The 26,582-nt window shown below is 36.8% G+C and overlaps 1 protein-coding gene and 1 long non-coding RNA gene across 8 annotated transcripts in view; one reads left to right on the top strand and one right to left on the bottom strand.

Moving 5' to 3' along the window:
• Positions 1-26,582, top strand: part of LOC146403307 (uncharacterized) — an 897,172-nt gene that overhangs the window by 548,450 nt on the left and 322,140 nt on the right. The window lies entirely within an intron of this gene.
• The window catches only part of MSRB3 (methionine sulfoxide reductase B3), a 167,190-nt gene that overhangs the window by 121,454 nt on the left and 19,154 nt on the right, over positions 1-26,582 (bottom strand). For 6 of the 7 annotated variants that reach the window (XR_014803527.1, XM_021091957.2, XM_084956303.1 and 3 more), the window contains exon 2: positions 9,689-9,815. The exons of the other annotated variant lie outside the window; for it this stretch is intronic. Coding sequence is in view for 4 of the 6 variants with exons in the window: in XM_021091957.2 (XP_020947616.1) it covers positions 9,689-9,764 (76 nt within the window). In the remaining 2 variants the exon portion in view is untranslated. The remainder of the gene's footprint in view (positions 1-9,688; positions 9,816-26,582) is intronic. 7 annotated transcript variants of the gene reach the window in all.

Genomic DNA, 26,582 nt, shown 5'->3' with positions numbered 1-26,582 from the left:
ATTTTAATTACTGCTATTTAAAATTTCTTCCTAAAAGATTTCTAAATGATGCCTATGCTATGTTTCTTAGAACTTAGTTTAAAAACTGCAACAATAATCACAACACTGTAAATCAACAATTCAATAAAACTTTAAAATATTTGCTGTATAAAATTAAAGTTGTTAATTTATGATTTAAGAAACTTCAACAAAAGTTGCTTAATAAACCAGTGAAATTTTAAAAAATAAATGATGGATTGAATATTCTTCCTTTAATACTACTCTGAATCTGTTATTACATCTCTAGAGTTCCACTTTCAAATCTTTTATTCTAATAGTCCACTAATTCTCTGGATTTAAGATTAGGTGATTTCCTAATCCAGCATGCCCCAAAACATATCCTATAAAACTCTGGCTGTGAAAAAATGCTTACAGGTTTTTCCTCTTGGGGGGGTGAGGCAGAGAAGTTTCCCTAGTCAAACCAGATCAGGAAAATCGAGGTTACATGGATTTCTTAACGGAGACTTCTCACAGATCTTCTTATGCTGATGTGCATTACTAAAAATGTGGTATTTTGAAGCACCATTATTTTATGCTCCACTAGAAAAGTAAAAAAGACCTGTCACTCAAATCATGACACAATACTTTCTTATTGCAATGATTTTTAAGCTGCATCCTGATTACCAAGATGATAAAATGTAAAAACAGTGCATTTTAGGATTTATAGAATATGGTAGTATGCAGTTTCTCAATTTGATGATGGGATCCATTTTGTAGGGTATTAGTAGAAATACCCTACAAAATTTGGGAAATGATAAACTTCTAGTCCAGAGCCCTCATGAGGAAACCAAGGCCCAAAGAAGTTACTTGACATGATCACACACCTGGTTAATGAGAGCCAGCTCATGGAGTTTGCAGCTTTCCTTATTTATTCATTCATTACATCTCCCTCTTGAACCCATCCTTTGTTGCACTTTGACATGCGCATCTTTCACTAACCCATGTGCCCACAGTCTGTTCCCAGCCCCAGGCCACCATCCTCCCCTCCTACTACCTCCTGCTAATTAGAATTACATCTACTCATTCCTTCAATAGCCTCCAGAAGAACTGTCACTGCTTTAAATCCTAATCCAAGAAGCTAGTCAGCCATTCTGGGTGGAGAAAAGCACAATGCTTCTCACTTCTATTCTTTCCTTCAGCAGTAAAGCAAAGGAAGAACTGCTTTTACAGAATCATAAAAAACACAAAGTATGTACTCCATTCTATAGATAACCAAACGTGGACATTTCTCAGAATGTACATTCCTTAAAAATGGATATCATATGACTTACTGTGTGTCATTATTCTGAAACATAACCTGATGCTACTCATTCATCACCATTCATTCAGTAAATATTTATTGAATACCTATTCAAAGGTGATAGACACAATTCTAGTTGCTAAGATGGCGTAGTGAACTAAACAGACAAAAATATCTCTACTTTTCTGGAGCTTACTTTGCAGGAACTAAAGGTTTCCCTGCAATAGAAATAGATTTTGATAACCAAACCTATCAACTTTACCAAACTTATGTGATATCCCACACTGTCTTTTTTTATTTTTCTAGTTTATTTGTCCTCATGGCCAGGGATTAAAGTTGCACAGAATAAATTTCTGGGAAATGTCAGATCATGCTAACACTTGAAAGTAGTATCTAACTGTGAACAATTTGACAAGAATATATTTCATTCTAAGTTTATAGATGAGGATAGGAATAAAAGGTACAAAACAGATTCTGGGGTCAGAAAGCAAGTTGGTGGTAAAAACAAACTAGTAAATACAGACTGTGTATTTACTAATTTGTGTCCAATCTCTTTCTTCATCAATACCAATAAGAGGACAGCAATTTTCTGTGATGTTATCTAAAATTTGCACAAGAAATATTAAACTATTAATCAAAGTAGAATATACGATGAACAGCTGCACCGTTCTGTGAGCCAACATGCATTTTTGCAACAAAACAAAATCTTAAAAACTAGAGTTAGAGAATTTGGGGTTTTCTTTGCTTGCTTAAAATTTAAATAATCTAGTGAGTTAGATTAGCAGTGCCTTTTTCATTTACGATTACATGATTGAATACAATAAACATATCTAGTGTTGGAGGAAATGCTTACCATAGTAGTAATTGAGTAAATTTAAATTCTATAAATGTGTATCTCTTAAAAATCACCTAAATAACTGATATCCGTGTCATTTCATGGCACATTTCTTGTAACATGCATTTTTAAGTGACTAATACAAGTGCCAATATACTAAACGTAAAGCAAGAGGGGAAAAAAACTAGGGAATTAAAATAAAACGGGGGTTTTAAATTTTCAAATAAATGGTTGATTTCAAATGCAAAGGCATGAAAAATAGAGATAATTTGCCACTGCATCTCAATGAAATACATTTAAAGCATTTTTAAATTAAAATGTATCCAGTAAAAGCAATTATGAGAAATTCAATCTATAAATAAAATGTTTAGAATGAAGCTATAAACTAGAAAATAGAATGACAATGAAAATTTATCAAGTAAATAGATTCAGTCTTAGTGACTATTTGTAAACCGTCATTCACAGCTCATTCCTTCATTAAACACATGTTTGTTGAGACCAAATGATCTGTTAGGTAAATTATTGCAAACATGTTCAGATAAGTAAATATCTAATAACTCTAGCTACATGATTCCCAGAAAGCCCATACTGTCTAGACAAATTAATTCTGTTGAATTATCACTAGTTTTAAAAACTGATAATGTCTTATATTTCTTAGTCCTTGAAGAAATAAGAAATTCTCTAATAAATTTCAAACAAAGTTAAAATTTATTTTTTGTTCATGCCCTTTTTATCTGCTGCTACTAGATTTTACTATGTATTTTATTATTAATATATAATATGAAGTTTCTTCCATTTTTAACAAAAAATTAACAAAATCCACATTTAACAAACCATATGCCCAACACCTTATTCATACAGATATACTGTTCCAGAGCAGTTTAGTCTTGCACACAAATGATTTTTAAAACTCATTTAATAATTAGATGCTGTACAGCAACTTTTCAACATTAACTAAAACTTTATTATATCACAGAGCTACTAACACATTTTGTTTTAGAAAAGAATATAGCTGTATCAGAGTACTCATTAATCAACATTTTAAACATAATTTTTCTTAGCTTCTAAAAATATTTTCATTCATGCAAAAAAGGACTCATGCTTAACAATCAACATTTTAAACTAATAACATTTTCAAGATTCTATAAAAATTCAAATCATAGCAAAACAAAATGCGACATTTTCTTTAACTCTTGGGTGGTCTGCTGAAGAAAATTTAGCTACATATAAAACTATAAATTACTGTTAAATCAGCTATTTGGATACAAGATAAGTTAATTTATGAAAACATGTTTTAGTTTATAGAAAGTCTACACATGAAAGACAACTTCGATGAGTTGTCCAAGCCTAAGGGAGCTGGAATCCTATCGAAAATGGAAAAAGGTTTGGCACTCTACAAATATTGTTTGAACATAATATAAGCAGAAAAATTTGTGGTTTGTAAATCCATGTGTTCTGAACTGGATATTTTTTACTTACTTTTGTTTAAATTTTCACCATGCACCTATGTGCTAATGATATCAATACGCTTCCATGCTGTGAAAGAATGTAAATCTAGTGCCATCTACTGGGAAAAAATGGATATCATTCAATCAATTAATTGCAAATTGTTTTGTGAATTAGGGCAGTGAAAATTTATAACCGTTTATAAATTTTAACTGTTTGTTTCTTTTTTAAAAAAGTGAAACTTCCCCTAAAGCATTTTTGATATAGTCAAACAAGTTAGGTAAGATGAATATGTAAGAAGAATGAAGTTGGTGAAGTTTGAATAACTTTCAAAGAAGTTAGGTAAGATGAACGTGTAAAAATAGTAAAGTTGGAGAACACGTGGAAGAAAATTCCATTTGTGATATCAATACAGAAATCTAAAATAACACATTCTTATTAGAGTTTTCATATGGGTTTCATGTTTATCTTTTAGAAGGCAGGTCTGAACATGTGGTCAATGAGTCCTCTGTTCTGAGTATCAGAATATCTAACAAAATATCTTGAAACTATATGAAAAATTGTATAGGTGCATATATGTATTTTCTGGAGGATCAAAGCCATTGCTTTCATCAAAAAACTACAGAGAAGGTTCATGTTTTCATGACCCAAAATGGTTTAAAAATAAAACTAATATAGAAAGCCAATCTATTCAGTAGGTGAGCAGCGCATGGACCACTTCAATTTTTTTTTTTAAGGTAAACAGGACATCAGATGCTATTAATGAAATATCACCAACTCAAACTTAAATAGTAGTAGTTCTTATGGATGTTGTTTATTTTGGTGCATATCTGTAGTATTTCCTCCCTTTTTTTTTTAATGGCTGCACTAGGGCATATGGAAATTCCTGGGCCAGGGACTGAATCTATGCTGCAACTGCAGCAATACCAGCTCCCTTAACTCACTACACGGAGCCAGGGATGGAACCACACCTCTGCAGCGACCAGAGCTGCTGCAGTCTTGTATTCTTAACACACTGCACCACAGCAAGAACTCCTTACAAATGCAGAACTTAAAGCACAACAAACAATATTACTTTGCTCCAGAGAAAAGTGATTAAAGGAACCCGAGTTCTTAGTTCTCACAGTAAGTATAATATGCACTTATTCCCTTCCTCAGATAGTTTACCATCAAAACTCAAACTGCTTGAGAGAAAAAGTAAAAAGGAGTTTCGATAAAATAACATTGAATCTGTGTTACCATTTTTTCATTTGTTTAATTACATTGTGATTTATACCTGAGAAATCTACCATATTGTATTAATACAATAAAGCAAGAAAAGAGAAATTGTGTTTCACAGTGTATTCAAAAGGCAACCAAACTATGAACTTTAATTTAACCTTCCCATTAGATTTATTTGAGACCAAAAGGAGTCTCAAATAAATTTGTACTCTCTGTTATAGCTATCATTTCACCTACATGTAAACTTTCCAAATGTTTATTCATTCATTTAACAAATATTTATTAAGTGCCAGGCACTGTGCTAAGCTCTGGAGCCTCAAGCCCCTGATTCTTAGAGAGCTCTACTCACAGAGATGATAGTCTATGACTTACAAATACCATTTGCAAAATATTCATCTTTAAGACTTCTAATTTTTACGTTAGAATACTATGACATAATATCTTTATAAGCTGCATAGATAGCCATATGGCTCTTCACTTCATGGAAAAGTCAAGTAAGAGTAACAGCTGCATGTTATGTGTATGATGTTAGAGAAAAGCACAATTTATCACTATAATTAGTACTATTCAGACAAATACTCTCACTTGGTTGAATGCTACCATGATATCTAGACTAAGCTACAATTAGACTTAATTTTTTATCAAGCATTGAAACTATGTATAAAATTGTGCTTCCTAATCCCTCCTCAGATAATGCTGAGGTCTTGATTCTGAAGCAAGGAATTCTAATGTTAAAACATGGAAAATATTTCTATCCTCCCATCACAACCGAGCAGATTTTTCTGTAAATTCCCAGCCATTCTTTAGTACTGAGTTTTAAAATTTGATTAACCCAAAGCCAAAGTAAAAACAATGACAGTTAATAAAATCACAGAATTTCAGAAGTGAATAGATTATTTTTAAAATGAGGAATTCAAGTTAAATAAAGCGACTGAGATCTGAAGAGGTTTACTGATACATTCAAGGTCAAACAAGTAAATGACAGAGCTGTGGTTAGTTTTTCTGACTCCTATTCCAGTGCTCTTCTAAATACATAAAAGAAACTGTTACGGGAAATTAAGAAGAGCTCTGAGAGGAAAAAAAATTACCTTTAATTACAAACATGAGCAAACTATAACTCAGATGCACTTAATAAGCTCTAAATTGAAATTATGCCTTATTTAAAAATAAGAAGAAAAGGAAGCCAAAGCTGAAGAATGATAGATCAGCCTTCTGGGATATGGCCTTCATACAGGTCAATCCAGTTATAATCAACTTTAAGAGCCTGTTCCAATTATTTTTCAGTTCTGGAATTATTTCCTATTAAATAATACCTAAAATTAGTAGGGTACTGGCTAGGGAGCAGAAATCTTTTTGATTTACAGAGATTTTTGTTGTAATGGGTTTTGACCAGGGAACAGTAAATTAAAGCATACGTCAAACTTTACCTTAATTTCCTATATCTCCAATTTTGGCCTCTTCCCTCTCTACTTGGACAAAGTAAGACAGACTAGAATTCCCATTTCAATTTCATTTTTGTTTTTCAAAATTTCAATAGCTTCACATTATTGTTGACCTTAATTTCTTCAACATATTATTTCTAAGGTTAAATTCTGTTAGAGAAATGGATGGTAACAAAGGTTCTGCTAATATTGAAGTTATAAAAAATATGTGGACATGGGAAGACTGAGATGCATAACACTCTAAAAAGTAAGTGGTGCTTGAATGGCTAAGGAATAATGGAATAGTATTCTAGCCAAATCATTTATCAAAATAAAATGGGTTTACAAGCTCTAAGTAAGAAAAACCAAGTCTCTCTGAGCGTCCATCAGTACTGGATGGTAAGAATAAAAGAATGTGTTTATGTTTTACAGGACTTGAATTCTGGTTCAACAAAATGTATACGTAAAGCAGAGAGAGCAAAACCACAGATTGAGATGGTTATTTCTCAAGCATAAGCTGCATTTGTGGTTCCTATTAAAGTAAAAATAGGAGTTCCCATTGTGGACCAGTGGTTAACCAATCCGACTAGGAACCATGAGGTTGCGGGTTCAGTCCCTGCCCTTGCTCAGTGGGTTAAGGATCTGGCATTGCTGTGAGCTGTGGCGTAGGTCGCAGACGCGGCTCGGATCCCACGTTGCTGAGGCTCTGGCGTAGGCCGGTGGCTACAGCTCCGATTCGACCCCTAGCCTGGGAACCTCCATATGCCACGGGAGCGGCCCAAAGAAATAGCAAAAAAAAAAGTAAAAATAAATAAATAAATAAATAAATAAAATAAAGTAAAAATAGTTAAATGGAAGATGAGACATGTTTAGATGTTTTTAAAAGTCTATTGTACTAAAAAAGTACAAAAAATGTCTATCTACAGTGATACAGATGTCTATAGCAAACATTTGTACATAGTGTTTACTACATGCCAGCCACTTGTTCTAAGTACTTTTCACATCATAAGCTATTTCATTCTCACAGCAACCCTTTCAGGTGAGCACTATTATGAGTCCCATTTTACAAACAAGGAAGCCAAGGTACACAGCTAGTTAAGTGGCAAAGCCAGAATTCAGATCCAGTCAAATTTTGGAATTTATATACATATGCATTGTACTATAATGGTTCCTTCTTAAAAACTATCAGTTTTGTTGAATTATCTTTGAATCATTTTGATATCAAAATTTAGTCACTTATATTTTGATTAAACAATTTTATTATGAAACTCCTTAATCCCACAACTGTCATATTTCGAGGAATGCTATGTTAATAAGCTTCCGTAAATACTTAGCCCCCTTGGTGTATGACAAACTCATATTACAAGAACGATGGTAGTGCTCTCATACCTTGGGTTTCCTCCCACCCAGTGGAAAACGTGGTTATATATCAATTAAATAATTTTCAGACTCCAATTGTTATATGCAATACATAGTTATGGAAAAGTTCCACATGGCATAAGGAACTACATTGGTTGATGTTCTCCCTCAAGCTTACATACAATTCGACGAACTGTCTGTTCTACAATCTGAATTTCTCTTTTATCCATTCCTCTTCTTTCCAAACCTACTATAAGTATCATTGTTAAAGCTCTCAGCACTTTGTGAGTCCCTCCAGCCTGAAGCTCCTCCAGCACATTCAGTGGTGGCAGTGCAGGGGCATGGTAGGGTAGGGGAAAGGAAGGTGTTGGGAAAAGTGGTTGAGGACTCCATACATTAAGCTTCACTGGTCTCTCAAGTCACCACAAATAGACATAAAATCGATTTTTTTAAGGGCCACACCCATGGTATATGGAAGTTTCCCAGCCAGGGACTGAATCCTAGCCACAGCAGTAACCTACACCATAGCTGCGCAATGCCGGATCCTTTGACCCAGTGAGCTGGGCCAGGGATCGACCCCTCACCTCCGCAGCAACCTGAGCCACTGCAGTTGGATTTCAACCCACTGTGCCACAGCAGGAACTACTAAAATTGATTCTAAAAACTGCATGTTTACTGCTCAAGTCCAGCTTCAAGACAAAAGCCTTATCCTCCCTTCTAATTAAGCTGCCAAAGCAACCCTCTCATAGAAATATCTGGAACCAGCATTGACCTTCCATCATACTAAGTCAATAATCCTTAAGAAATACAAAACAAGTCATGTTACACCCCCTTTATCCCTTTCCTCAAGATTTAACATTTTTTAAACATCATAGAAGGCACTCTATGATTTGGCTACCTTCCTTCCCCCCCTCTTCCACTTGCCTTCCTCACCCAAGCTAGCCATATTAAATAACCCACACTTCTCTGAACACATCTTGCTCTTAGGCCTTCAAGTTTTACCCACACAACTTCATATAGTAGAAATGTCCTTCCCCTGCTTGGACATCTGCTCACTCTTGCTCATAGTTTGAGATTCAGCTCAAGTACTATATTCTCCATGAGGTCCTCCTTAAGCTTCAGAGACCCTCCCTCCTTTCCAAAATCTCTTCTTTGAAGCAAAGAGCTAGGACCATCCTCTGATTCCCCCAACATCAAGGGCATTTTTAATCTATTCTTATCATCATATGTCCTCACATACCTCATCTCCACCTTGTGCTTGTTAAAGAAATTGGCTTGATCTTGTTTATCATCGTATCCTCACTGCTTCACACAATACCTGGCACTCAGAATTAATATTTAATGAATATTTAACAAGTTAGAATTAAATTCTCTATACAATATAGTAATAGAGATATGTGTACTAAAATAAAATATAAATAATATTGACAGCAATGTTCACAGAAAATATCTGGCCACTGTGATTTTTATAATAAGATTAAAATATTAAACATGATATCAGCACATAAAAAAATTTTAGACTTTCATGTCTCACTTGTTTAAATGCTTAAAATCACATCTTTAAAAGAATGGTGGTTCTAGTTTAGGAACCAGTTAACACATGCTATATTAGTTCTCTTTATTTGGTCATTGTTAAACAGAATATCTTTTCTTCGTAAGCACAATTACTAACTTTATCATACTAAAGTTGCTCATTTTCATTTTTTCTTTCCTAAAGATAGGACCACATGTGGAATGAAAAGCATTTTCATTATCCTATAACAAGATGAATGTCCTTTTTTATGTGATTTGGGGCAGTTTCTTATCAAGACTGCCAGCCTCTTATGAACATTTTGATTTTCATATGTGTACTGTGCATTAAAGAACAAGAAGATATCATGAAATATTAGTGACAATTATATACTGAGCAAAGAAACTGGACAATGTTTCCAGGGGTTGTAAGGACTGTGGAAATGAATGTTATTCAAAGTAGAGTGGTGATTTATAACCAATTTCCGTCTTCAAATTAGGGCCCAAGTAAAAGAAAACGAAATTTAGCAAAGCATTATGGTGTATCATTTCCTGCAGCAGAAACACCCCCCACCCCAGACCAGTGCCCTCACTAAGTACAGTACAAGAAGCAGCAACCTGAGGGAAGCCCACAGGCTCGCAGGGCTACTGGCTGGCTCTTTGTCACCAAATGCAGCAGGTTGAATGCAGACATCACTGTGATATCTTCACCAACAAAACGAGAGGCAAAGAACAGGGGCAAGAGCTGAGTAGGAAAAAAAAAAGAAAACAAAAACAAATTAAAACATCACAAATGTTAAACACATTCATTGCACAATTGATGGTTACGGTTTTATCTGGAACTGAACACACGCACACAGTGCTAATAAATTTCAAATGCCTATTTTTCAGATGGTAAGTTTCCTTTCAACCCAAACTTATTTATATCTTATGAATAAAAATAAAATACACACTATACAATAGCAGTGTAATCTGTGAACACAGTTTGCAAGAGGTTGAGAAAAGAGACAAAGTTTAAAACAGTTGAAAGGAATTAGCATTTACTGGGTTTGTACAAAGTGACAAGAACTGTCTGGGGCCAAATATACAGATATTATGTCATTTAATTCTTACAATAAACTGAGGAGATAGGTTTTATCTCCCTATCCATGTGTGAAGAAGCCAAATCTCAAAGGTCCAAGGACACAGAGCGAATAGCTAGTGAAAGAAGGGTTAGACAACCTTCTTCTATCTCACTATGAAGCTACGCTCTCTCCTCCCAACACGCGGCCTTCTTCCAGCAATTATTTGCACATCTCCCTCCCTGGAGAAGACTGCAACATATTGTAAGATGAAGAGATTTCTTTTATTAGAGTTTCACGTTTTAAAAAAATAAAGAGCCAAATAACCTAAGGACAACTAGGAGGCTTCGCTTTAGAAACAGTGATAAGTTTAAAGAAGGCATATCGACTATGCATTTTCATTTGATCTTATTCCTTATAATTTCTACATCAATCTGAAAACAACCCACACATCCCAGCCTTAAAAAATGGTAAAAGTATTTTTTAAAGCTTTTGGAAATGAATCATGTGGAAGAATTTCAAAATTGTGTAAATGTTAAACTTTAAAGAAAAGTTCAGTTAGAATTTTTTTTTTTTAAGTTTTGGACAATCTTTCAGTTGGTAAAGATTAACTTCAAATGAAGGTGGAAAATACTAGGTTATTATTCACCTCCAATACTTTATTTAAAATTAGCCTTATAAGTGACCTTAACCACTAAATGTCCAAAAATGGATATAAAATTAATGTCTCATTCATTTCCTGACCCTCATCCCACTTGCCTCCCCCCAAATAAAAGTCTGTTCCTAGTCTCTTCTGACCTCCACAAAGAACAAACACATAATCAACAGTAATATATTTTACCAAATCACTCTGCAGTGTATCTGACAGAAATCTGCTTGTACTAACATGCCTAAACACTGACTTCTCCAAACTAAACTCACTACAAAACTAAAACATTTTTCTGTTACCAACTGGAGACAAAAGGGAGGAAGAGGGAAGGTAAGTATCATAATGCACAGCCTGAAAGAACCATTAAACATAAATAAACATGTCATTTTCACGAGTGACTGCAGAGCAGAGAAAAGAGAGCATTCCTTTGGAGCAGACTACTGACTAATAAAAGATCAAAGGTCTATACCTCACAACACTATAAATAAAAATGTATTTTTTTCCTTGTGACCTTCTCTATGAGGAATAAAGTGTGCACGGTAAATGTAATTACTTAGCAAAGCTGCAGCCTCATTGTGCTCCCGCAGCTGACCATAAAATGTCTTCCTATTCTGTTTCATCAACTGCTGTACCAGGCGGCCTGTGCGCCTACCAATGGCCAAGGCCATCTGGCTTGTGTCAAAGCCAGCGCACAGGAAGAAAGGGAGTGATGTCACTCTGCAGGTCAGGCAAAGAACAAAGCTGCATTCTACAATTAAAAGCTGAGGGCCTCAAATACCAGGGGCCCTCCAGCATGATAAGACGGCATGATTTAATGTTCCAACTGTAGTGCATTTATTTCTACCCAAATAGCCAGGGCTCCATCTAGTGGCAAATTAGTTTTGCCCAGTTTTCTTTAAATGCACTCAGCTACATTAGCACCAACAAAGTAGAGTAATAAAGTGACTACTTTAGAGCATTTAGCCTTTTTACACTGAAGAATGCAAAAAGTATGATTTGTCACAGTGTTCTCCATTGCCAAATCTCACAAAGCATGCATTTCATAGGTTAGGATTTGACATACTCCTAATTATTTTAATGCTTGCAGAAAAAGCAGCTAATTTTGCAAAATTGTTACATGCATAATGTAACATTTTATAACATTACTTACATGCTACCCTGAAAATACGCAGCTGAGATGGAAAGTGAAAAACCGTTCTAAAGAATGGAACACATGCATCTGAATGCCTTGGTGAAATCAAACTCATAATATTATACTCTTACAAAAGGATCATAGTTAATATGATTCTAACATGTGACACTAGGAGCAACTCTTCTCTAGAACAGAAAAAGGAATAGTTTTATGTTGAAATGATTTAACGAATTTAATTTTTAACTTAACATTTTCCGCTTGGTTTATGGTTGCAGTAAATGAAATAAAATACTTTGACAAACTAATCTAAAATGCAAAATGCATGTGGATGAAAGATAGGACATCCAATGGATGTGTGTAATCTATGAGATCAGACTGCCTGGGTTTGAAACTTGCCCCTGCCCCTAAGGAGTTGTGTTACTTTGGCAAAGTTGCTTGCCCTCTCATGGCCTCAGTTTCCTCAACTCTAAAGTAACAGTTAGAAGCTCCTGTCATGGCACAGCGGAAATGAATCTGACTAGGAACCATGAGGTTGCGGGTTTGATCCCTGGCCTCACTCAGTGGGTTAAGGATCCGGCATTGCTGTGAGCTGCGGTGTAGGTCACAGACATGGCTTGGATCTGGCATTGCTGTGGCTGTGGCGTAGGCCAGCAGTTGTACCTCTGATTAGACTCCTACCTAGCCTGGGAACCACCATATGCTGCAGGTATGGCCCTAAAAATCAAAAAAAAAGAAAGAAAGAAATTAATTAACTAAGTTCAACTAGTCAAAGGCACTTGGAACAACTCCTGGCACATAATATATGCTCCTAAACATTAGCTCTTCTTAAATGTGCAAACATTTGCTTTATTTTAAAATTATATTAGAAATTTCTAACAGTCTACTTACACCCAATCTACTTATACCTATTTAGAGTCAGCAGGTCATTCTCCAAACATAGAATCCTATTTAGGCCAGAAAACTTACAACTCTTGGATTGATTTCCATGGTAGGAAAAAGATATCCTAAGGATAACAGGTGATGAAACCCTTGCCATGTGGCAGGCACTATTCTGGGCACTTCCCATTCATTAGGCCTTTTAATCCTCAGAGGTACATGTTATCATTTTTTCCATTTTTAGATGTAGAGACTGAGGCATAGGGACATTAAGTGACTGACCTAAGATTTTATGGTAATTTGTCTAAGATTTTATGGCTGGTAAGAAGCAGAGCCCTTAACTAATTGGACTGAATGACTTAACAGATTTCAATCCAAGCCAAGTTCCAGGGCCCATGCTCTTGACCACTACGTAACTGGCAAATGAAAAGCCTGAGGTTATTACCAATCCACTAGAGATAATCTGATTCTATGCTCTCCTAATAGACAATGTGGCTGATAATAAATATTTAATAAGGATTTACTTAACTCAAGAAGATGATTTGATGATTCTCTCTCTTGACACTGACTGAAAAAAGTAGAGCATTAAGATGGAGTTCCTGCTGTGGGGCAGCAGGTCAAGGATCCAGTGTTGCCACAACTGTGGCTGGGATTCAACCCTTGGCCCAGGAACTTCCATATAGCATGGGTGCAGACAAAATAAAAAAAGAGAGGGTTTTAAGAAAGTAAAAAGTCTGAGTTTAGATTTAATCTTTCTGTTCCATCACATGCAACTTCACTTTCCCTTTCACCTTCAATTTTTTTCTGTAAACTCCTTGGATACATTTTTAGGATATATATCCTAAAGATCCCTAGGATTGAGTCTACTTGAATCTACGAAAGCTTCAATATGATACTAATTTTGAAGGTCAAAGAAATGAATAGCTACTCCCTGCAAGGCCCCCTCAAAAAAATTTAAGTTTCAATCAGGCAGGTTTTTTCCCATTGAGCCGCCTGAGCTGCCAGGATGAGGACCCAAGCCAGAAACAATCCCTAGTCCAAAAAGAGGCAAAGTAAGCCTATGCTTCTGAGTGGTAAAAATCTTCGAGAAAAGAATTAGCATTAAACACCCTGTAGAAATCAGCACTGAGCAAAGACCACCTAGAAAATCTATAGTTCCCCAAGTTTATCCTCAGCTTCCTCACTTTTGTATTGCTTTTGACTCAAATAACTGCACAAATAACAGTTATAGATAACCCATGTGATACTTTTTAAAATGCCAGACACAATTTACACAGCTTTCTAATCTCCCAGAATATCTAGTACATCACTTTGAAATTAATTGGTGTTAAAAAGCACACATTGAACAATACTTAATGAGCAGTATCACACTATGTGTTGAGCATAGAATTAAATTACATAATTGTCCAGAGTTCCTGTCGTGACTCAGTGGAAGCGAATCTGACTAGGAACCATGAGGTTGCAGGTTTGATCCCTGGCCTCACACGGTGGGTTAAGGATCCGGCGTTACCGTGAGCTGTGGTGTAGGTCACAGATGTGGCTCGGATCTGGCATTGCTGTGGCTGTGGTGCAGGCCGGCAGTTGCAGCTCTGATTAGACGCTTAGTCTGGGAATCTCCATATGCCGCTGGTGCGGCTCTAAAACAAAAACAAAAACAAAACAAAACTACGCAATTGTCTATAACATTCTGCTTAAAACTTTTAATGATTTCCCCATTGCATACTGCTGGGGTTCCCAAACAATGTTCTGAGAAATAGGCAATAACCCTTCAAACAAATCTAGCAGTGGAAATGCTACCCAATATAAAGAGTTTGAAAGGCTTTAATGTACCTGTTTAACTTTGTCTCAAGCGTTGCCTCTCAGATGGTTTTGATCTTACAAAACCCCTTTCTTTCCAATCACCATCCCACAGAACACATTCTGGTAAATACTCTGGATAATGTCCAAATTCCTAAATAAGGCATTTAAAATTCTACACCAAGCTGCTACCTAATTCTTCAGCCTTTTCTCTTGCCATATCTCCACATCCCACCCCACCCAACGCTCCTGCCATCCTGATGTACTCATAATTTCCCCCAAATAGGTCTGCTGTTTCCCACTTGCACCTCCACATCTTTCTTCTTTTCCGTACCTTACTCTCCTTTCACCACTCTCAACTCCCAACATTCCTAACTTCTCCTACTTGGGTCCCCAGTGAGGCACTAAGCAGCCCCTCTCACACCCCCATAACAATTTTCAGGATACTGATTTGCTTACATCTCTGTCTCCCTCTTCTTGATCATTTAAGCACTGAGATAAGTGTCTTTTTCATCATTGTATCCCAGTACCTGGCACCTAACAACCATTCAGTTATTGAGTGAAAGAATGACTATGTAAAGAACTGATTCTACAGAATTGATTGTTCTGCATCACCATTTCCCACCCTGCTATCTCTGCCATCTCAACTGTTGAAAGTAAGAATCTAAATTAAAACCAGTTGGTTCCTTCATAGAACTTAGCAGTTTCTGTGAAGAGGTAGGAAGTTGAAAGTGCAGCCCGACTTGAGATGCAAAAACAATTCAAACGCCCTGTTTTGGTCAAAAATTTTCACTTCCCCATCTTTTTTTACCCCTAGAATTCTGACATCCAAAATTTTGACTAAAGTTAGTTTGTTAGTTTTTTGGTTTGGGTTTATTTTTATTTCCCTTTACTTTTTTCCCCCCTTGCAGTTAAACAGTAAACTGCCAGAGAGAGATGATATAAACAGGGAAGCAGGGAACTCACAAAGTTGATAATTAGCTCCAGAATAAATGAGCTGATTGCGCTAGTGGATTTAAAGCATCAAACCTAAAGGTCAAATCCTTTTCCTATAAATGCCAAAAGAATGTCTGCATCAGTGGATCTTCACAAGCTAGTAAAATGTCCCCTGAAAACTGCAAGGGCCAACAGAGAGTTGACAAATTTGAATTTTGTTAAATAAAGACAAAATAAAAATAAAAAGCCACAAACCCTAATCCCATCATAATATCAGAAAAGAAAGATTATGTTAACACTAAGAACTAGGAAAGCAATCTCAAGAAAGAGAACATTTTTTTGAACAGAATATATCTAAGTTTTGTGGAAAAAATTTCATTGTTGCTATTGTTCTCATTTCATTATGAAAAGAAGAAACTTCGTTATGGACCAGCATTTGGAAACCACTAATCTAAATGCCTATGAAAAAATTCTATGAAAATATTGTTCTTATGAGCACACTGCCTGGCACCCAGATTATGCTCAACTAATGTTTGCTGAATGAACTGATCATTTAATTATTTACTTCTTAATATCAATAGGCTAATATTTTAATTATCTAGAATAGGCATCCCTTTTGTTAAGCAGAGATCTTATTGCACTTGTTGTAAGAAACAATAAGAGTTACCTTTGTGGCTCAGTGGGTTAAGAACCTGACACAGTGTCCATGTTGATGTGGATTCAATCCCTGGCCTCGCTCAGTGGGTTCAGGATCCAGTGTTGGCTGCAAGTTGAGGCTTACATCACAGATGTGGCTCAGATTTGATATTGCCATGGCAGTGGTGTAGGCCTGCAGCTGCAGCTCCAACTTGACCCCTAGCCCAAGAACTTCCATATGCTGCAGGTATGACCTTAAAAAGGGAAAAAAAAAGTGTTACCTCTAAATGGTTTGGAAGATTGAGGATTCTGAATATCCAGGATTCTATTGTTTCTTTTCTTTCCATAATTCTCTTTTTCCTTCCTTCCGTCCTTTCTTTCTTTCATAGTTATTTTAAAAATAACTATATTATCTCAAACAAATATACTTATCTTTTTACAGCTGCACCTAGAGCATATGGAAGTTTCCAGGCTAGGGGTTGAATCTGAGCTGCAGCTATTGGCCTATATCACAGCCAGGGCAACACAGGATCTGAGCTGCATCTGCAACCTACACCATAGCTTGTAGCAATGCTGGATCCTTAATGCACTGAGCAAAGCCAGGGGTTGAACCCCCATCCTCACGCTATTTCGGGTTCTTAACCTGCTGAGCCACAACAGGAAATTCTAGCCATATATATATAAATATATATATTATATGTATATATAAATTATATATATACTTGTATATATATTATATAAGTTATGAATATATATATATATAAAATGGAAGAATCTCAATATCTGGCTTAACAAAAAGCAGCTGGATTCTCATTTCTGGATTCAATCTGTTGTGATATGTTGTTTTGTTTAAGTATATATATGAATGAAATCTCACCTCACTCAGATAAGTAGATGGAAAAGGGAGGAATAAACTTTTTCAGATAATTGTAAATATTCTTCTTTGTTATTACCCCAAAACTCAACAATGGAAGCCTGAAACTACATATTGTCAATTAACTTTTCATACTATTACATTAAAATTCATTGGTCTATCTTGCATTTTGAATGGCTTTTTAACCTTGCATGATTTTGTAACACTATGCACTGTTTGTTTAGAAAATACTGGTTCATTCAGTTGTGCAGATCTTTCATATGCTGACATGTTTTACTATCAATATCAAAAATCATATTCATTTATATTACCACTGATTTCACCAGATAAGTATTTAATGTTGAGAAGCTGTCAAGTTCATAGCAGTAGTACAAGTTTTCGGAAATTTGATTTTTTAACTTGAAAGCTTGAATTTCATCTTTCACAACAAATACAGTCCATTGTCTCCCTTCAAGTGACAGCATCACTTTGCTCATTTTTGAGAAAATGTTTGCCAAGTATCCAAGTTTAAATAACCATAGTTGGAGTTCCCGTCGTGGCACAGTGGTTAATGAATCTGACTAAGAACGATGAGGTTGCAGGTTCGATCCCTGGCCTTGCTCAGTGGGTTAATGATCTGGCGTTGTCGTGAGCTGTGGTGTAGGTCGCAGACGTGGCTAGGATCCTGAGTTGCTATGGCTCTGGTGTAGGCCAGTGGCTACAGCTCCGATTCAACCCCTAGCCTGGGAACCTCCATATGCCGTGGGAGCGGCCCAAGAAATAGCAAAAAGATACACACACAAAAAAATTAAAAATAACCATAGTTGTCTGTTGGTCGTTCTGTCATGTGAAATGGTGTTTCAAACAATCACACGAGTGCTCTTCCTAGAAACAACCACTGCACTTTGATAGGTGGAAGCACTTTATAAAAGTGTATTTCTTGTTTCTTCACACAGAATATTAAAAAGATATCCATTTAACTAAGATCTGGATTTAGTAAAATTAATATAAATTTTACTACTTCATCAAGGACATTCTTAAGTGAAATGGCCTTTCCCCCCGTGTGGATATTAGTGAAGAATAGAACGACTACTAATACAGTTTATTGCCACTGCCTTGCTTCATAATAAGATAGCAGCAGCTTCACTTGCTTTTGCTCTGCAACATCAACGCAAATGTCAACACAGTGAAAAAAGGAAAACAATGTCTTAAGCATTAGTATGAAAATAGATTTGCCTTTGTGAATCCCGTGAAAGACTCTCAGACTCCAGGGGTATTTAGTCCAACACTTTGAGAACTGCTGGTCTGGCACCATGGTTGGCACAATAAATGTTTAATAACTATTTCCTGAATAGGTGAACAATGAACAGAGGAATACATTTATAATGTATCCATGTTGTTTAGCAAACAACAAGTGGTTAGAAAATAATATCACTAGTCTTTACATTTCTTACTCTTTCTAGAGGTAATTAGTATATTTCCTACTTCATTTAGACTGCACAAATGTCAAATTTTGAATTATTTTATCAAAGTGAGAAGGATAGTTATGGCAGATTTCTGAAAGTTAACAATGAGAATGCTACAACACAATTTTCTCAGCACCACTCTTTGAAAATCACAAAACTATGTGACTGGATCACCTTGCTGTACAGTAGAAAATTGTCAGAACACTATGATGGAAAAAATAAAAATCATTAAAAAAAAAAAAAGAAAACCACAAAACTATACGTCCTGCTAAGGGATAAGAAAACAAACTGTGAATTAGTTATCTCCAGAAAAGGAAACTTAATTTATTGATAAATGCCCACAACATTCACTGAGCCCATACCCTGTATATTCACATACTGCTAGTAGAATAGCCAAGGAATCAGAACTTTTGGAAATGTTTGAGGATAAGAGAATTGTATCATTAAATAAGTTTAGAACTAAAAAAAATATTGGCGAAGACCTGGGGTTTTGAACATAAAGTGATCACCCAACAACAGGTAAAATATTAGTTGAAAGGTGTGTCATAAGTAATTTGTTTAAAACGGTCTTTAGGTGCTAAAGTTTGAGGATAAGGATTTTAAGAAAACAACTAGGATTATATTTAGAGCTATCTCTTTAATAATGTCACCTTTCTTCACTTGTTTTCTGAAATGTTTTCTTGAGTGGGAGAGAAAATGGTAGAGGTAGAACTAGCACCAGGAATGTGCAGCTTGGACCATCTGTTCCTCAGTCAATAATCATCATCTGTGTATGACTATGCGAGGATGGTGCTCATGAAATACCACCCATCATGTGTATCTCAGTGGAAAAAAAATTGGAGGAACAATGAACTGATCCAAATCTCTTATTCTGTCAATAGCCAAACAAAGATAAAGAAACCTATGGAAAGTCAGACAGCTATTTGGAGAAAACATTAGGCTAAAATTCCTTTTGTCTACATTGTAACAGCATCTACATTTTCTTTATTATTCAGTTCACATAAAAAGTAAGATAAGGACATAAAGAATCGTACCTAATATTGACAACACAAGCTTAACACTGTATCCATTAAGAAGGTACACCAACAGTATAATTAAAATAGAATATAGACATAAGTGCATATTCTTCTGATGTTAATTATAACTCTATTAAATGCTATCTTTTTTTAGGATTCCTGTTTTGCAAAGCATCTAGTCAAATACATACAGAAATTAATTCATTCTCACATTAATATATTAAAACTTCTACCACTAATATAGAACATAAATCTCTTTTTCTTCTAAAATACACATTGAGAGAGTTCCTGTTGTGGCTCAGTGGTAACGAACCCAAAGAGGATCCATGAGGACATGGATTCAAACCCTGGTCTAGCTCAGTGTTAAGTATCCAGTGTTGCCACGAGCTGTGACGTAGGTCGAGCTGTGATGTAGGTCGCAGACACAGCTCAGATCCCGCATTGCTGTGGCTGTGGTGTAGGCTGGCAGCTACAGGTCCAATTTGAGCCCTAGCCTAGGAACTTCCATATGCCACAGGGGCAGCCCTAAAAAGACAAAAAATAAATAAAATAAAATAAAATAATAAAATACACATTGCTTTCACAGTCCATAGCATCTACATTACACGTGTGTTTCATCTAAAAAGTTTTCCTTAATATTTAAAAAGTGCCAACAAGAAAGCAAAACCCACATAAACAAATCAGTTTTTAGTACAATTAAAAAATGCCTTCAGAATGTTTCAGTCTTTTCAACTGTTTCATTTGGGTGTGTTTAAACAATACAGTCTTGCTTTCCTGGTATTTGAGTAGAAATTTAACCTCCTCACTGGCTAGTTAAGTTTCATTTGACAAGTTTTACCTGAGCTTTGGAAGTCCTGTCTGTAAGTCTGGGGTTTATAACAGCTTTCTGGCAAGACTGTTACTAGAAGAACACTTCTAACTTAATACTATGATTCCTTCCTTAAGTAACATTTCCTGTTGACGATTTGTTCCCAGCGAAACTCACAGAACTGAAGCTCAATGCCTCTGAGTGACATATTATACAGCAGATTTTTCCCACTGAAAACTTTCTTCACTTGACTTTTCTATGACACTTACACAGTATTATTTTCTTCCTCCCTTTCCAGAAATTGCTTCACTCTATCTTGGGATATTTCCTTCTGATTTCCGAAGTGTTGTTATGCTTCAGAGATACCCCTTCGGTACTCTCTGTATTTCTCACTGCTTAATCTCTTACAGATCTTGCCTATTCCAACTTCAACCGTCTTTTCTTGATAGATAACTGTAAAGATATCTCCAACACTGAAACAACTGAAAATATATCTCCAACGCTGAAACAATCTCTAATGCTCTATCTTCTAATATCTATTAGATAATAATAATATCAACTTCCATTTGCATGGTATGTTCTAATTTACAAGTCACTTTTATATACATTGTGAAATGGCCTTATATAGCTTATAAGAATCTTTAGTCCCATGTCATATGGTTATTCAAATATTTTGCAAGTATGCATTTTATTATGATGATATTATTACTAATAATCATTTTTGAGCTCCTGCACCAGGTGACTAAATACATACGTATCTAATATCACTTACTCCTCACAGCAACCCTGAGATAGGCATTCCCATATGTGGTAGTCTTTAGTGCTATCCATTCTTGGCTCTCCATTTTTCAGGGACTTGGTAAAAATGCGCTTCCTGGCCCCCTAGGCTTGGGTGAGACTGTGTCATTAGTTGTGGGCAATAAGTTGTAAAGAGAAATGATAATGTGTGCCATGTCTAAGACAAAGCACTTAACTGTTAGTATGAGGTTCTCCAAAACTTTCTCTCTCCAACAGAGATGAGCAATGTTCTATAATTAGATGATGGCTGCTCCACGATCCTAGAGTAGGGGACATGGAGCAGAGTTCCCATCTGACAGACAATGAACATGCAATGCAAGCAAGAAATAAACCTTCAGTAGTTTAAGCCATTGGGATTTAGGGATTATGTGTTCCAACAGAAACTAAGGTTCAGAGAATAACTTGCTTGAGGTCATATGGCCAGTACTGGAGCCAGAATTTGAACTGGAGCCTACTTTATTCTCTTCTACTACATTAAAAAAATTCTCAAGGGCAGGGACTCTTATGCCCCAGATTGGTGTCCTTGTTTGGGAAAGCAACAGGGTCTGGAAAGATGAGAAGTCCAATGCCAAAGACAATGAGACCACCTTAAAAAGCCCAGGGTCTTTCATTAGCCATCCCTTCTATTCCTAAATATTCCAAAGAGATTCTTACCATGGTCAGAAGATATGGCTGTTCTCTCACATTCGGACATTAAGTCTAGGAGAGAGCTATTTCATCCTGGATCACCTAGAGCTAAAGAATTAGCCCCAACTCTTCAAGAACTAAAGGTTTCAGTCAGCTGCAAAGCTGACTGAGTAGCTGCTGGTCACCATAAAATTACTAAATATGAAGATTTCATTTTCTAAAGTGACTGAAAGCTCCCCAGGCACTAACCAGGTCACCTTCAGCTTCACCTACTAATCTAAAAAGTCACTGCCCAGATGCAGATCTTAGAAATATAGTGCCCTGATTTTTTTTGTTGTTGTTTGTGACAGCTTTATTTGTAATAGTAAGAAACTGGAAACAATCCAGACATCCTTCCATAAGTGATTGATTAAACAAATGGTTATATCCATACTGTGAAGTATTACCTAGCAATAAAAAGGAATGAACTATCGATACAGGCAACAATCTGAATAAATCTCTTATTAGAAAATTATTCTGAGTGAAAAAGCCAATGTCAAAACTTTATATACTATGTGATTCCATTTATGGAACATTCTTAAAGTAACAAAATTAAGAAATGAGGAACACATTAGCAGTTGCTAGGGGTTAGACGGGAAATGGAGTGTGGAAGGTGTGTGTGACTACATAAGGGCAATATCCTTGAGGAGATGCGAATGTTCCTATCGGCGATGTCAGTATCATGGATGTGATATTGTACAGATTTACAATATGTTACCATTGGGATAATCAACATAGTGTTGATCAACATGAGATCTCTCTGCAGTATTTCTCACAACTGCACATGAACTTACAATTATGTCAAATAAAAAAAGTTTAATTAAAAATTGACCTAAATGGGAGTTCCTGCTGTGGCTCAGTGGGTTAAGGACCCAACACTGTTTCTGTGAGGATGTGGGTTCTATCTCTGGCCTTGCTCAGTGGGCTAAGGATCTGGTGTTGCCACAAGCTGTGGTGTAGGTCCCAGATGTGGCTCAGATCTGGTGTTTGACCCCTAGCCCAGGAACTTCCATATGCTGCAGGTGTGGCCGTGAAAAAAAAAACCACATTATGTGTATATGCTTCCATTTATGGAAAATTAAACATATCTGCATGTTTGTATGTATAATAAGTGATCTGGATACATGCACGGTAATTGTCCTTCAGTGTGGAATTTCAAAGATTTTTGCCATTTTCTTCTTTGAAATTTTAAAGTATTTTTTTTTTTTTTGTCTTTTTTTTGTTGTTGTTGTTGTTGTTGCTATTTCTTGGGCCACTCCCGCGGCATATGGAGGTTCCCAGGCTAGGGGTTGAATCGGAGCTGTAGCCACCGGCCTACGCCAGAGCCACAGCAACGCGGGATCCGAGCCGCGTCTGCAACCTACACCACAGCTCACGGCAACGCCGGATCGTTAACCCACTAAGCAAGGGCAGGGACCGAACCCGCAACCTCATGGTTCCTAGTCGGATTCGTTAACCACTGCGCCACGACGGGAACTCCTCTTCTTTGAAATTTTAAACTGTTATGTAGGGAGTTCCCGTAGTGACGCAGTGGAAATGAATCAGACTAGGAACCATGAGGTTGCAGGTTCGATCCCTGCCCTTGCTCAGTGGGTTAACGATCCGGCGTTGCCGAGAGCTGTGGTGTAGGTTGCAGACGCGGCTCGGATCCCGCGTTGCTGTGGCTCTGGCGTAGGCCAGTGGCTACAGGTCTGATTGGACCCCTAGCCTGGGAACCTCCACATGCCACATGTGCAGCCCTAAATAGCAAAAAAAAAAAAAAAAAGAAAAAAAAAGTCTTAAAGGTGAAATATTTAAGGCAAGTATATATTTACTTTAAGATATGAAAAAAACTACCAAATTGTCCTCTAAAAGATCTAAACAATATACATACCCTCCAACAGCACATGAGACTCTCTTTCAAAGTGTACAAACACACACCTTCTGCAGCTCAATACCAAAAAAACAAACAACCCCATCCAAAAATGGGCAGAAGATGTGAACAGACAATTCTCCAATGAAGACATACAGATGACCAAAAAACACATGAAAAGGTGTTCAACATCACTCATTATTAGAGAAATGCAAATCAAAACCACTATGAGATACCACCTTACACCAGCCAGAAGGGCCATCATCAAAAAGTCTACAAACAATAAGTGCTGGAGAGGGTGTGGAGAAAAAGGAACCCTATTACACTGTTGGTGGGATTGTAAACTGGTGCAACCACCGTGGAAAACTGTGTGGAGATTCCTCAGAAAACTAAAAATAGAACTACCATTTGATCCAGCAATCCCACTCCTGGGCATCTATCCAGAGAAAACCATGACTCACAAAGACACATGTACTCCGATGTTCATTGCAGCACTAGTTGCAATAGCCAAGACATGGAAACAACCTAAATGTCCATTGACAGACAGTGGATCCAGAAGATGTGGTACATATACACAATGGAATATTACTCAGCCATTAAAAGGAACAAAATACCAGCATTTTTAGCAACATGGATGGACCTAGAAATTACCATGCTGAGTGAAGTCAGCCATACAATGAGACGCAAACATCAAATGCTTCCACTGACATGTGGAATCTGAAAAAAGGTCAGACTGAACTTCTTTGCAGAACAGATACTGACTCACAGACTTTGAAAAACTTATGGTCTCTGGAGGTGACGGTTTGGGGGGTAGGGGGGATGTGCTGAGGTTGTGGGATGGAAATCCTATAAAATTGGATTGTGATGATCACTGTAAAACTACAAATGTAATAAAGTCATTGAATAATTCTAAAAAGTGTACTAACACAGAATATTATCAATCCAATTATTTTTAATTTAATTTTTTTTCTCTTTTGGCCACCCAACAGCATATGGAATTCCCAGGGTAGGGATCAGATCTGAGTGGCAGTTGCAACCTACACCACAGCTGCAGCAACACTGTAACCTTATCCTCCTGTGCTGGGCTGGGGATCAAACCTGTGGCCCAGCACTTCAGAGACACTGCTAAACCCACTGTGCCACAGCAGGAACTCCTAATTTTTTCCTTTTAATCAAGAAAATTAAAAATAAATTACATTAAGATCTTTTTTCACCCCCATCAAGACAAAAAAAAAAAAAATCTTAGCTTCACTTCACGTCCTTTCTACCCTACCCATACCAACTCTGCCAGCATTCATATTAGAATCATCTAGGATTTATAGTTCAGATTGTAATTATTTTTAACATATTATAGTGTCCTGCTTTTAGTCAATCTATAAATGTAAGAAAAAACAACTCATTGGCTATGATGCTAAAAAAAAAATTTGTCCTCTCCAGTGGCCCAGAGATCATGACCCTGGACCAACTGTAATGGCTCACTTTTTTGACCTGGAAGTAAACAATATGTATAACAATATAAGCATTTTTTTTTTTTTAAGGGCCATAGCTGCAACACATGGAAGTTCCCAGTCTAGGGGTCAAATCAGAGCCACAGTTGCTGGCCCACATCACAGCCACAGCAAAGCCAGATCTGAACCGCATGCTTGGCTCACACCATAGCCTGTGGCAATGCCGGATCCTCAAACCACTGAGAGAAGTCACGGGTTGAACCCACATCCTCATGGACACTAGTTGGGCTCCTAACCCACTGAGCCACAATGGGAACTTCCAATATCAGCTTTACTCTCTCTCTTTTTTTTCCCCAGCTTTAAGAAATAACCTGTATACAAAGATTTGGCTGTAGTTTCAGAACAAAATGTAGACGTTAGTAACTTCATATTTTAAAACAAAAAGAAAACGTATATATCTAACAAAATATAAAGAACACCAAGAAAGAAAGGCAGAATAAAGGTTAAGAATGTCAGGACCTGGAGTTCCTGTTGTGGCGCAGTGGTTAACGAATCCAACTAGGAACCATGAGGTTGTGGGTTTGATCCCTGGCCTTGCTCAGTGGGTTAACAATCTGGCGTTGCCGCGAGCTGTGGTATAGGTCGCAGATGTGGCTCAGATCCCTCGTTGCTGTGGCTCTGGTGTAGGCTGGTGGCTACAGCTCCTATTAGACCCCTAGCCTGGGAACCTCCATATGCTGCAGGAGCAGCCCAAGAAATGTCAAAAAGACAAAAAAAAAAAAAAAAAAAAAAAAAAAAAAAAAAAAGAATGTCAGGACCCTCATCTTATAAAGTAGAGAGTGAAGAGATACTAATTAGACTACAAAATGCTAACTGGACCCTTAGAATCCATTCTTCCTTCTTGTTAGTAATAAAACCCTCTGAAATTTTAGCTGAACATAAAGCTACATTTCTCTGCCTCCTTTGCAGCTAGCTGTGAAAATGTGAAACTAAGTTCTAGCCAAAGGAATGATGTATGATCTTTGATGTCATCTCCTTTAAAGACAAAGTCCCTTGCTTTACACTTCCTCTTCCTCCTGGGAAATGGCAAAAACTGCAGCAACACACTTGGACTCTGGCATGGAAGCTACTTAATGAGAAAGGCAGACTTAAAAGGTCATGAAGCAAGCTACTTACGAACCCAAACTTGGGCTATCACCCACCTTTGGCTATTATGAGGGAGAAAAACTTCTACTTATGTCAGTCCCTCTACTTGGAATCTCTTTGTCACAATAGTTTGGCATGTAGCCTATCGAAAGTTGTTGAGTGGAGTTCCTGCTATGGCACAGTGGGTTAAGGATCCAGCACTGCCACGGCTGTGGTGTAGGTAACAGCGGCAGCTCGGATTCGATCCCTGTCCCAGGAACTTTCAAATGCCACCGTTTGGACCATTAAAAAAAAAAAAGATTTTAGATATTCCTTGTGCACTACAAACTATAATATCCAAAATTTAATTTCACTCTTCATCAATTTATTATT

This window comes from Sus scrofa, chromosome 5 (genome assembly GCF_054392235.1).
Source record: "Sus scrofa isolate SSC_HxYL_T2T_F1_AM1 chromosome 5, Sscrofa_HxYL_maternal_Yorkshire_Landrace_v2.0, whole genome shotgun sequence".
NCBI lineage: Eukaryota > Metazoa > Chordata > Mammalia > Artiodactyla > Suidae > Sus > Sus scrofa.
This window is presented reverse-complemented; position numbering and strand designations above follow the sequence as displayed.